The following is a 13,034-nucleotide window of genomic DNA, read 5'->3' on the forward strand; positions in this document are numbered from 1 at the left end:
CCAAAGGAGTGAAATTTCTTAGATTAATCTGAATTATTGAGTTCGAGCCTCCTGGTGGTCCAGCCGCAGGATACAGTGCTCTCATTGTCATGGCCCAGGTTCGAATTCCTGGGCAGGGAGCTAACCCAGCCACTGAACAGTTGGCTCTCAGTGCCGGTCCCAAGCCTGGATTAAATGGGAAGGTTGCGTCAGGAAGGGCATCCAGTGTAAAACCTGTGCCAAATCGAAACATGCGGAACAATCTGAATTATTCAGTTCACACTGTCAAAAACAGATCAGTGTCAGATCTTCAGAAAAAAATGGATTGGGTCTACACCTGTAGTGTCCGGTGTGTCAGGGGAAAAGAGATTGGCGGCACTGTGAATATAGTCAAAGTGGTCCAAATCTGATTCAAAATAGATCCGATTTGTGTTCACATTTAGGTAAAAATTGAATTAATTGATTCATTTCAAAGTTTAACACTGATGTAGTCTAAATGCAGAGATGATACCAGGTTGAACCAAGATGTGTAAGCATGTACGCGCACACACACACACACCCCCACACTCGTGCACTCACCGATGTCGTCCTCATGGTAGATGACGGAGTGATAGGGTACTTTTTGCTCTCTGAGGTATCGCTCAGCCGGTTCCACGTAGTACATCCCCACATGACTCTGAATGAAGCCCTCAAACTTTCCATCCACAATAGATCCATGAGTCAGAGTGCCTTTCTCTCCTGAGGAGAAAACACACACATTAATATATACATTAACACGGGGCAGGAAGTCAGAAGCCAGGCTGCAATCTGTTTAGTCAGATGGTGTTTCAGAAAAACCCACGCATATTCAAATAGAGTTTCTCTTTATCGAGGCACGGAGATAAAAATATTCAGGATGTTCCTGATGCTGCTGTGAATTTTCCCTGATCATCCTGTGAATGCAAAACTTACAGTCAAAGCTGAAATATTGAGTTCAGATACGTTCTGTACCTTCTCATCTAAAAGAAATATGATTTCAGAGAGATGCTTTCATTATAAATATATATATAAACTTTTATTTTCTTTTTCTATTGTCATTGATCAATCCAGATGGCTTGTGAAATGTTCTTTCTCAAGAAAATTGAATGTAATTGCAAATTTTTTCCTTATAAAAAATTTCCTTTATAATGACAAAAAATGTTATTGCATCCATGGTGATGACCAACAGTGGACAGAAACCTACTATGGTGCCTGGGGGAAAAAAATTCTGTTCTAAATACACTATATTGCCAAAGGTTTTGGGATGTCTGCCTTTACTTGCACATGAATGCAATATGTTGTCCCACCCTTTGCAGCTATAACAGCTTCAATTTTCTAGGAAGGCTTTCCACAAGGTTTAGGAGTGTGTTTATGGGATTTTTTGACCATTCCTCTAGAAGCACATTTGTGAGGTCAGGCACTGATGCTGGACGAGAAGGCCTGGCTCACAGTCTCCGCTTTAATTCATCCCAATGGTGTTCTATCAGGTTGAGGTCAGGACTCTGTGCAGGCCAGTCAAGTTCCTCCACACCAAACTCGCTCATCCATATCTTTATGGACCTTGCTTTGTGCACTGGTCATGCTGGAACAGGAAGGGGTCATCCCCAAACTGTTCCCACAAAGTTGGGAGCATTAAAGTGTCCAAACTGTCTTGGTATGCTGAAGCATTAAGAGTTCCTTTCGCTGGAACTAAATGGCCAAGCCCAACCCCTGAATTTAATGATTTGGAGGGGTGTCCCAAAACTTTTGGCAAGATAGAGTAATTATGTAAGCTATAATGTGTAAATCCAAATGCACACAGCACTATGAGGCCAGATGGCAGACAGACAGGACGTTCCTCCTGAGGATGTAAAATCTGCTGGAGTTAGTCAGTGTGAAGGGGCTTGTCTCAAAATCTGCTTCATATGAGATATAATTCTTTCCCACACACAAGCACACACCCCCGGTGACCTTCAGATCCGCCTCATCACGACCGCTCTAATGAGATTCAAAAACTCCGCTAATGTCACTGATAATCAAAGCAGAAATCTTTACAGGGGGAGAAAAATAAAACTCTCTCGCTTTCATTCACTCAAAGGTCTATCTAAGCTTTCTGAAGAGCAGACACAGACAGATACACTGCTCTTAAAAAATGTAAAATTGGAAGGTGAAGCAGATTGTGTGGTTTAAGTGAACAGCGCCTGTATGACTGTGTCTGCTGGCAGGAAGACGGCGAGAAAGACTCTCATGTGGCTCTCTTGATGTTTTTTTTTACATCTGTTCTCAGTTCTGCAGTGAAAACGAAAGCAAAAACGGTCCCAAGCTGCACAGCCAAGAACCCCTCTGACCCCCAGCATGCTGATCCTGTCCAGCCAGAGAAACTTAACATAAATTCAGTTTAAGGAGGATGATAGTACTCAGAGATGATCAAGAACAAATGCAGACTGACTGTCGATAGGGTTCCGTCTACTTTTGATATATCGTCATGCACGCATTAAAAGAAGCACATTCAATATGTTTATGCTGAAATATTTTCATTATTCCTGTGAGAACATGCCGGTTTTCTGTCACAGGGTGACAATGCTAGCTCAGTCATCAAGTGTTCAGAAGAAGAAGAAAAAATTTCACCAATCTGCTGCATCAACAAGATGATGAGCGTAATAGCAGCGATGACAAGTTGATCCGTTTGAGCAGGATGTACAGGAGATGAGAGAACCGGACAATATAAAAGACTAAAGCGGCGCTGCATTGCTGTCTTTAAGTAGAGATGGCACGAGAGCCAAACCCCATTGCATCACTTTAGGCAGGTAGTCAATCAGCATTGTGGGTAATGGAGGAAACTGTAACGTGAAAATAGACAATGAAGAAAAAGAAAAACGTCAGCGCAGAACTTCATTACGAAATAAACCTCGGAAGCCACCGATCAATAAGAAAAGGGATACTTGTGGTTTGGGATTTTATAGATACAGAGACACACAGATCTGGCCAGTCATGAAGCCATTTTTAATGAGTTCAGCTAGATTATAAATATGCAATGACTGAAATCGATTCATCTTTACATCCCTGAGTGTAGGAATATTGTCGGTATGATGGAACATGGTGCTCCCTACAAAACAATACATACTCAGAGGAGCCACAAGAGTGTCAGTAACCAGAGCAGAACAGCTGCCAGACCTCTTCCACTCACTCACTTCCTCCTATTACTCTTACTCGATCTTTTTTTCCGTTCATTTGCTCCAGCACTGATGGAGATCTGCAGGAAACCGAGGCAGGTGGAGCCAGCCAGCATGCAGTGCCACTGCAACACAATAGTTTTCTAAACCAAATAAGGCCAGGGTGCCTGAAACCTGAGCCACCTGAATATCAAACCTTTCTTATTATTTCTTTTTACTATATAAATATATATATATCAGTTTCTATAGCTTAGACAGTATGGCTCGCTGAAAACTGTAAAAAAGCTACAGATTGATGAGATGTAATTAACATGATTGAAAATGAAAAGCTTCCTATCTGACCTCTCTCTCTCTCTCTCTCTCTCTCACTGAGTCTCTCTTTCTCTTGCGTCCGCTCTAACTCACTCTCTCCCTGTCTCTCTCTCTCTCTCTCCTTCCACCAAAATGACAGCGATAACTCCCTGTTCCTGTCACGACTCTAAATGCTTGAAACCATTAAATAGTCATTTATTTACTATCTGAACACTATGTAAATGTTTTCTTCCACAGGCTGTGACACTCTTATCTCCACCAGAATCAGTCTGAAATATAAACCAGTTTTTGTTTTTCAATTCTGAAACAATAACAGCGCCTCGGTTATCAGAGCTGGATAGCGATCTTTTATTTTCTCTCAGCCAAACATAATTTTGTCATGCATAAGGCGATCGATTTTGAAGAAAAAAAAGAGAAAAAGTTTGCGTCTGAGCTACTCCTTCGTAAACATCACGTGCTTATGAAAAACACGATGCATCATCACTCTGAAAGGGTTTTCAATTAGGATTTGATCACAGATGCACCATTTCTAAAACAAATGAGTCCAATTCTGATAAGCAATGAATTGACGCATCTCAGATGAGAGTTATTGGGCAGTGTATAAATGGCTGGTGTATCAGGGCATAAACTCCCCAAAACCCTAGAAAGCGATTTCAAGATTAAAACTATAAAAATAAGTTTAAGCTTACAATTGGTTTAGAGATTCTGTGTAATGGGAAATACTAAAATATATTTTTTGTTGTAAGAAATTGCCAAATCATGGTATGATGAAGCACGTCTTTTCATTCTCAACCAGATTTTAGGTAAATTCATGCGGCTGGTCAGTGACCGTCCTGCCAGAGGATTACGCAAACTCAAACATCACCTAGACCTGATCTCCATTTGGACTGATATTTTTCTGCCCTTGTCGCTGATACAGCCATGACACATCATCATCATCGTCATCATCATCATCATCAGTGACTAAGAAAGGCACCTGTGAAAGCTTTGTATCAGAAACTCAACTAAAACTAAATGTCAGGAGACACTGAGCAATAAGCATACAAGTTGCACAAAAGAACAAACAACACATCTGTATGTTTTCGGTTCGAACAAAAGGGTTACCGCCTTTCTGTTAACTGCGTTTGGTTCTTGGAGGAAATGCAGCATGAAAGTCTGTGCCTTTCTAATGAGGTTGCTGGTTCTGGCAGCAAACAATATGCTCTTCAAATGAAAAATCAATAACTGCTTGTCTGTTTTGAAAGAATTTTTCTCAGACAGGGAAATGTCAATCAGGCGTTCCTGTTAGGATATTAGGCCCCGCCTACACGTTTCTCAGCCGAGTTCATTCGAGGTTAGTGTGCAGCAGTGAATATTTTCTTATTCCTAATTTAAATGTTTATGTCACTGTAAAACTCCGAGATGTCTCAAATGATTAGCAGTAATTCATTTCAAATCTAGTAGAAAATAAATAAATGTTAGAAGTCCTTTGCATGATGTACAGACAAACCGTTTCATACATATTGGATCGAATCAGTTATATAGAAAAGGCTAGCGTTTCTCTCTCTCTCTCTCTCTCTCTATTCCAACGTCAAACAGCAGAGCAAGCTCTATAATGTGTGCAGGAACCCTGCAGCTCCAGAAATGACTATGACTCCAGAAAGAGGATGCTAATGAATAGGAAAGCGGTGGCAATTTCACAGCCAGATTTAATAGAAATGCTCAAACTGTTTGCACTTGCTATTGCGCTAACACAATCAGTGGCTGGAACATGACTAATGCTTTCACCCAAACTCAGGCCATCTGAATAATTTGTACTTCAGTGTGGCAGGCTGCCATTTAACATACTTGACTCAGGCGGCTGATGCGATCCGAGGCGTGCTGCAGTGAATTGCTGCCATTTGCGTTTGTCAAAAGTCTGGTCCTCATCAGGAAGAGAAGATACGGGACAAGAAAGAGTGCAAGTTGTGCACAAATGGAGCAATGAGACATAATGCAAATGGGACCTAACGCAAACATAGGGGTGAGCGAGTCTCTAAAAGTCTGGGCTGAAGATGAGATTTACTCTCATATGTTTTTACAAATTAATGCTCCTTGTGGAGCATCAGCAAAAAAGCATTTCCTGGTGCATTTTTTATCACATGATCACTAATTGCACATTTTCTAAATAAAAAACCTATTCAAATGTGACCAAAAAATGACAATTAGAAGAGAGCTGTGCTTCTGTGATCTTTTAGTCTGGTTTGCAGTGGAAGCCAGGGAGAAATGTCATATGGAGACATGTCCACCATAACAACATTCAGAGTGCTGATTATTGAGCTTCACGTCATGGCCATAGAAGATACTATACTCCATCAAAGGCTAACATGGTAATCTTTATTACTTCAATATTAAAATTGTGCTTATTTATCATAAATATTGAGCCAATTTATGAAAAACATTGCTTTATCACACTCTATTACACACACACACATACTGTATAACTATATAACATTATGACCACTGACAGATGAAGTGAATAACACTGATTATCTCCTCATCATGGTACATGTTAGTGGGTGGGATATATTAGGCAACAAGTGAACATTTTGTCCTCAAAGTTGATGTGTTAGAAGCAGGAAAAATGGACAAGTGTAAAGATTTGAGCGAGTTTGACAAGGGCCAAATGGTGATGGCTAGACGACTGGATCAGAGCATCTCCAAAACTGCAGCTCTTGTGGGGTGTTCCCTGTCTGCAGTGGTCAGAAGTACTATCAAAAGTATCCTTTAAGACTTGTAAGTCCTGTAAGTATTTTTTAAGTCCTGTTAGTTGCGAGGTGGGGCCCATGGAGACCCCACCTTGCAACTTACGGGACTTAAAGGATCTGCTGCTAAGATACCAGATACCACAGCACACTTTCAGGGATCTAGTGGAGTCCATGCCTCGATGGGTCCCCCGAATTTTGGCAGCAAAAGGGGGTGCAACACAATATTAGGCATAATGTTATGCCGGATTGGTGTATGTATGTTTGTATGTGTGTGTGTAAAAGCATGATAAAGTGTGTAACGTGATGTATTTCATAAACTCACACCCATCTAATCATTACATCAATACCGTACAGTAAAACTTCACCTATTACTTCATATGTACGTATGTAACTGAATCAGAACGAGACAGCTTGAGCAGATCTTGAGCAGAAACAAAACATCTCTTTAAATAAACATCGCTATTTATTTCGGACTCTCGTAGTGCCTGGTCTAGTTATCTTTATTTTAGTCCATGCAGCTGAATGAAAGCGTAGCACCGTATTTGGAAACAGAAGAGCGATCAGTAAAACTAACACTGTGCTAAGCAGTGATGCTGTGTGTATTTCTGGTGTGTAATGTAAACAATAACCAAATCTCATGTCTTTTCTCTCTCTCTCTCTCTCTCTCTCTCTCTCTCTCTCTCTCTCTGTGTGTGTGTGAGTGTGTGTATATTATTTCTTGTCCTGCTGTTAGTAAAGAGGACACAGGATGTTTCCATCAAGAGATCTGGAGCACTGAAGAGAAAATGAGGACATCTCTTTCTCTCTCACTCTCTGACTGTCTCTCTCTCTCTCTCTCTCTCACTCACTCTCTGACTCTCTCTCTCTCTCACATCTCTCATTCTCTCGTTCTTTTACTCACTCTTTCTCTATCTCTGTGCAACACATTACACACATGAACACAAACATTGTTTTTTCTACTTCTGTGTAAAAACACAATTTATGTAAGGACTGGGTAAAGACATCAGACACAAATCATTATCAGGACACAATTATTTCACAACAGATTCTCTCTCATCTATGAAGAAGAAACCATATCATTAAAATGTTTATGTGAATTATTTTCATTTTGTATCATATCTGAAATTGCATGTGACATTATGACATTGTAGCAGAATGAAGGTATTATGTACAAATAATAATTAGCCTAGCTTATTAGCTTTGTCTGTGTGTGTGTGTGTTTGCTGACCAAAGAGCTCTCCACTGTAAATATGCGAGGTGTCGACCGGTATCTCCTGTCCAGAGATCTCAACCTTCAGGTCTGGGGAGAACAGAGATGTGTCCCTCTTCATGCGCAGGTTAAAATGTCTGAGAGAGAAAGAGAGAAAAAGAAAGAGAGAGAGTTTTATTTCTGTGATTAATTTACGAGGTTTCTAGACATACATGAACACAGATAAAACTTTGGTCTCTTATTTACTAGAAGTTTTTGTGTTGGTAATAAAGTGACTGGTAACATCTGCACAATTGAAGCATTAAAGCATCATTAAACTAAACTACAGAGAGGGGAAGAGAGAGAGAGAGAGAGAGAGAGAGAGAGAGAGAGAGAGAGAGAGAGATCCATACACACAGTGAGAGGCAGAGAGAAAGACACACACACAGACAAGTAGAGACACAAAGTGAGAGGCAAAGAGACAGAGACACAGAAAGTGAGAGGCAGAGAGAGACACAGTGTGAGAGGGAGATACAAATACATAGCGAGAAGCAGAGAGATGCAAAGTGAGAGGCAGAGAGACACAAAGTGAGATGCAGAGACACAAAGTGAGATCCAGAGAGACACAAAAAGTGAGAGGCAGAGAGACACACAAAGTGAGAGGCAGAGAGACACACAAAGTGAGACACACACAGTGAGAGACAGAGAGAGAGACACACAGTGAGTGACAGAGAGACTCACAGTGAGAGACAGAGAGACACACACAGTGAGCGACAGAGAGAGACACACAGTGAGCGACAGAGAGAGACACACAGTGAGCGACAAAGAGACACACAGTGAGAGACAGAGAGAGAGACACACAGTGAGTAACAGAGAGACACACAGTGAGAGACAGAGTGACAGAGAGAGACACACAGTGAGAGAGGGTGAGCGACAGAGAGAGACACACAGTGAGAGACAGAGAGAGAGCTACAGTTCAAAGAGAGTATTTGTGTGTTATAAACTCGAGATGAAATGCTGGGAATGAACATGCTGATATAATGAGTGTGTAATTAACAGATTATTTCCCAACAGTGAAAAGTGCTACACCTTCACAACCTTCACTCAGCTGTAACATCTGTAATCCAGCTGCTAATTTCACAGAACTGATCGACTGTAGAGACATTCAGAGTTACAGTATGCTGCATGAGTCACTCAAAAAAAAAAGTATCTGTGTGTGTAAGTGTGGAGTGATGTCAGGAACTGTAGCATTTTCACTTCCCTGAACACACTTTACTACATTTCCCATCATGCACTGACTCATTATCTGGCAGAGAAACTCATTCATTAAACTCAGAAGCCTTCGCCCTGATAAAAAGGATTGATTCTAAATCTAATAGCAGCTTTCTAATGAGGTTAATGTTGATCTTGTGGCCGCTCGATACGCCGTAAAGTGTATGAATAATTGCCGTATTCCTAATTCCATCATTTCCTTTTTTAAATCAGAGTGGGCGGGGCTAATGCAACCTCATCAGTAAGAAGCCTGTGAACTATTATTAAGCAACTTTGCGTCTTTTATTATTTAACTGCAATGTTATTTGATGAATTTGTCATGATTTTTAATTCTACACAAGGACATGCAGAAATAACAATGATGTTTCGGTTAATTAGAAGTTATCCATCTGTTTGGATATAAAAAAATTCCTCAAATGTTCAATAAAATATATGCAGACACTATATTGCCAAAAGTTTTGGGACACCCCTCCAAATCATTGAATTCAGGTGTTGTTTTTCAGGGCTTAGTTCCAGTGAAAGGAACTCTTAATGCAAGACATTTTGGACATCGATTCTTGCTATTACATCTGTGAACATTCATCAATTATTTGTTGACATCCACAAAGCTGTAATGTAGAAAATACATACAAGAAAACTCATACACTATATTGCCAAAAGTTTTGGGACACCCCTCCGAATCATTGAATTCAGGGGTTGCGCTTGGCCCCTTAGTTCCAGTTAAAGGAACTCTTAATGCTTCAGCATACCAAGATATTTTAGACAATTTCATGTTCCCAACTTTGTGGGAACAGTTTGGGGATGACCCCTTCCTGTTCCAACATGACTGCACACCAGTGCACAAAGCAAGATCCATAAAGACATGAGCAAGTTTGGTGTGGAGGAACTTAACTGGCCTTCACATGGTCCTGACCTCAACCCGATAGAACACCTTTGGGATGAAATAGAGACACAGAGAGACACACAAAGTGAGAGGCAGAGAGACACACAAAGTGAGACACACACAGTGAGAGACAGAGAGAGAGACACACAGTGAGTGACAGAGAGACTCACAGTGAGAGACAGAGAGACACACACAGTGAGCGACAGAGAGAGACACACAGTGAGCGACAGAGAGAGACACACAGTGAGCGACAGAGAGAGACACACAGTGAGCGACAAAGAGACACACAGTGAGAGACAGAGAGAGAGACACACAGTGAGTAACAGAGAGACACACAGTGAGAGACAGAGTGACAGAGAGAGACACACAGTGAGAGAGGGTGAGCGACAGAGAGAGACACACAGTGAGAGAGGGTGAGCGACAGAGAGAGACACACAGTGAGAGACAGAGAGAGAGAGCTACAGTTCACCTTTGGGATGAAATAGAGTGGAGATTGTGAGCCAGGCCAAAACTGAGACGTCTGCCTTTACATGTACATGAATGTAATATAGAGTTGGCCCCGCCCTTTGCAGCTATAACAGCTTCAACTCTTCTGGGAAGGCTTTCTACAAGGTTTAGGAGTGTGTTTATGGGAATTTCCTCTAGGCCACATTTGTGAGGTCAGGCACTGATGCTGGACGAGAAGGTCTGGCTCGCAGTCTCCGCTCTAATTCATCCCAAAGGTGTTCTATCGGGTTGAGGTCAGGACCATGTGAAGGCCAGTTAAGTTCCTCCACACCAAACTCACTCATCCATGACCTTGCTTTGTGCACTGGTGCACAGTCACCTTGGAACAGGAAGGGGTCATCCCTTAAACTGTTCCCACAAAGTTGGGAACATGAAATTGTCTAAAATATCTTGGTATGCTGAAGCATTAAGAGTTCCTTTAACTGGAACTAAGGGGCCAAGCGCAACCCCTGAATTCAATGATTCGGAGGGGTGTCCCAAAACTTTTGACAATATAGTGTATGAGTTTTCTTGTATGTATTTTCTACATTACAGCTTTGTGGATGTCAACAAATAATTGATGAATGTTCACAGATGTAATAGCAAGAATCGATCAAGGAAACTGCCAGCCTGACACAAATGTTTAATATTCTACACTACTCTCTCTCTGGGACTTAAAATTTCTAAACAGATACTAGTTGTTCTGCGGCGTGGAGCACACGGTGGTTATAACACAGCTGGGAGACAATAGCAGCTTATAGGAAGCTATAAAAAAAAAACAAAAAACAAACACTAGCAATGACTCTGCTGCTGTACGGCTGCAAATAAATGGAGAGAGGATTAATGAGGGGCGCAATCACTGAGAGTAAGAGATCAGCAGTTTGTTTAGGTGGAAGACACACACACACACCTACAGCTGCGTATACAGACACAGTTGTCACCCGCCTAGTGTTGCACAGCTGAACCCCCTGAGAATGTGTGTGTGTGTGTGTGTGTGTGTACTGAGACAGAGGCTATGTCTCAATCTTACATACTTAGCCTCTAAACACCTCATCAGAAGATTTTACACACCTACCTACACACACACACACACACACACACACACACACGCCACTCGCTCTGAAAAGAACTAAGAAAATATTTGAAGTACGTAAACAGCTGAATAATTTTCGAGGCTGCTCATTATAAACCTCAAGAGCCTCTGATAGGTTAATTAAAAAGCCCACAGTTTACAGATGTGACTGAGCCACTTGTGCATAACCCACTACTGTAGCTTTAATCACAACATACATACACTGATCAGGCATAACATTATGAACACTGACAGATGGAGTGAATAAGACTGATGATCTCCTCATCATGGCACCTGTTAGTGGGTGGGATATATTAGGCAACAAGTGAACATTTTGTCCTCAAAGTTGATGTGTTAGAAGCAGGAAAAATGGACAAGTGTAAGGATTTGAGCGAGTTTGTTGAAGGACTGAATTGTGATGGCTAGACCACTGGATCAGAGCATCTCCAAAACTGCAGCTCTTGTGGGGTGTTCCCGGTCTGCAGTGGTCAGTATCTATCAAAAGTGGACCAAGGAAGGATTAGTGGTGAACTGGTGACAGGGTCATGGGCGACCAAGGCTCATTGATGCAAAGGCTGGTCCGTGTGATCCGATCCAACAGACGAGCTACTGTTGCTCAAATTGCTGAAGAAGTTAATGCTGGTTCTGATAGAAAGCTGCCAGAAAACACAGCGCATGATGGGTCAGGGCTGTTTTGGCAGCAAAACTGGTAGGCAGGCGGTCATAATATTATGCCTGGTCGGTGTATGCACTCATTCACAGAGGAAAGCTCACACACACAGAACTCATTACAGAGGTACCATTTTTATATAACCACATATTAGATCACAAAGGTGTTGTTCAGAAATAAGCAAGTCTCTGTATCTGTATCTAAGAGACGACGGCCAGTGAAGTGTTCGAATACGAGATGAACATCATCAAGCCATTTCCTGCTAAAAGTTCATTATTTTCACATATCAGGATGCTCCGCTGGGTGCTCTCAAAGAAACCATTTCAAAAACATCGAGTTGTGGTATTTATGCCTGTTGTCATGGCTACAGTCCAACATCCGTACACTGGAGCGTTTATGCAGAGCAGAGATTTCAACAAATTAAGGAATTAACGCGCACCTGCTAGCCGTCCATAAATCACACGAATTCACTCGTCAATAACAAACTAATGTGTGTTAGTCTGTTTCATGCAGAATGAGGCATTGGACGTGTCTTGTTATGTTCTTGTTTTGGACCAGTTTAAAGCAAACGAAAGCAATCCCACAGTTATGAGGAGAACCGCTTCAACTGTGATGTTCTTATTAAAGCGGGTCACTTGTGTGATTAGTGTACTGCAGTGCTGACTAGACTAATCCCTCAGGTCACTGATGAAATATGCAGTACCTTTTGATGATATTACGGTATGTTGGTATCATGGTACGGTGATGTTACCGTGCGTCTCATCATTAGTGACACGTGTTTGTTTTTTTTTTCCAGGAATGCTCAATGGCAGCTGTTGCTTCTAGAAGGTTCTCTAGGAATGACTCACATCTTCCCACATGCTTAGCATAACAGGCAACAACATTAACCGCTAACGGTCTAACGGAAACTCTCTCTTTCATACACACAGATACACACACACACACACACGCACAAGCACACCGCACAAACACTAGACATAGTTAAGGAAGAAAGGAAGAGTAGAATGAAAGATGGACAGAGTCTCACAGGGCAAGAGGACAGGTGAAAGCAGGCATTCTTTCCCTCACCAATTACAACAACTCTCTCTCTCTCTCTCTCTCTCTCTCTCTCACACACACACACACACACACACACACTACTAAAGAATAAGAAAATCTGAGAAAAGCATGACAGGAAAAGTATAATGAGAGATGGACAGAGTCTGACAGGGCAAATGGACAGAGTCTGACGGCAAGTGGACAGGTGGAGCTGAGCATAGTTTCCTGTCACTAATT

General features: G+C 41.6%; 1 protein-coding gene across 1 annotated transcript in view; it reads right to left on the reverse strand.

The window, feature by feature from the left end:
- Nucleotides 1–13,034, reverse strand: part of adam10a (ADAM metallopeptidase domain 10a) — a 94,136-nt gene that overhangs the window by 23,431 nt on the left and 57,671 nt on the right. Inside the window, exons 3-4 of the mRNA XM_058381499.1 lie at nt 7,416–7,534; nt 559–717 (exon numbers count right to left, since the gene is read on the reverse strand). Coding sequence (XP_058237482.1) covers nt 559–717; nt 7,416–7,534 — 278 coding nt within the window. The remainder of the gene's footprint in view (nt 1–558; nt 718–7,415; nt 7,535–13,034) is intronic.

The sequence above is a fragment of the Hemibagrus wyckioides genome, linkage group LG27 (genome assembly GCF_019097595.1).
Source record: "Hemibagrus wyckioides isolate EC202008001 linkage group LG27, SWU_Hwy_1.0, whole genome shotgun sequence".
Lineage (NCBI taxonomy): Eukaryota > Metazoa > Chordata > Actinopteri > Siluriformes > Bagridae > Hemibagrus > Hemibagrus wyckioides.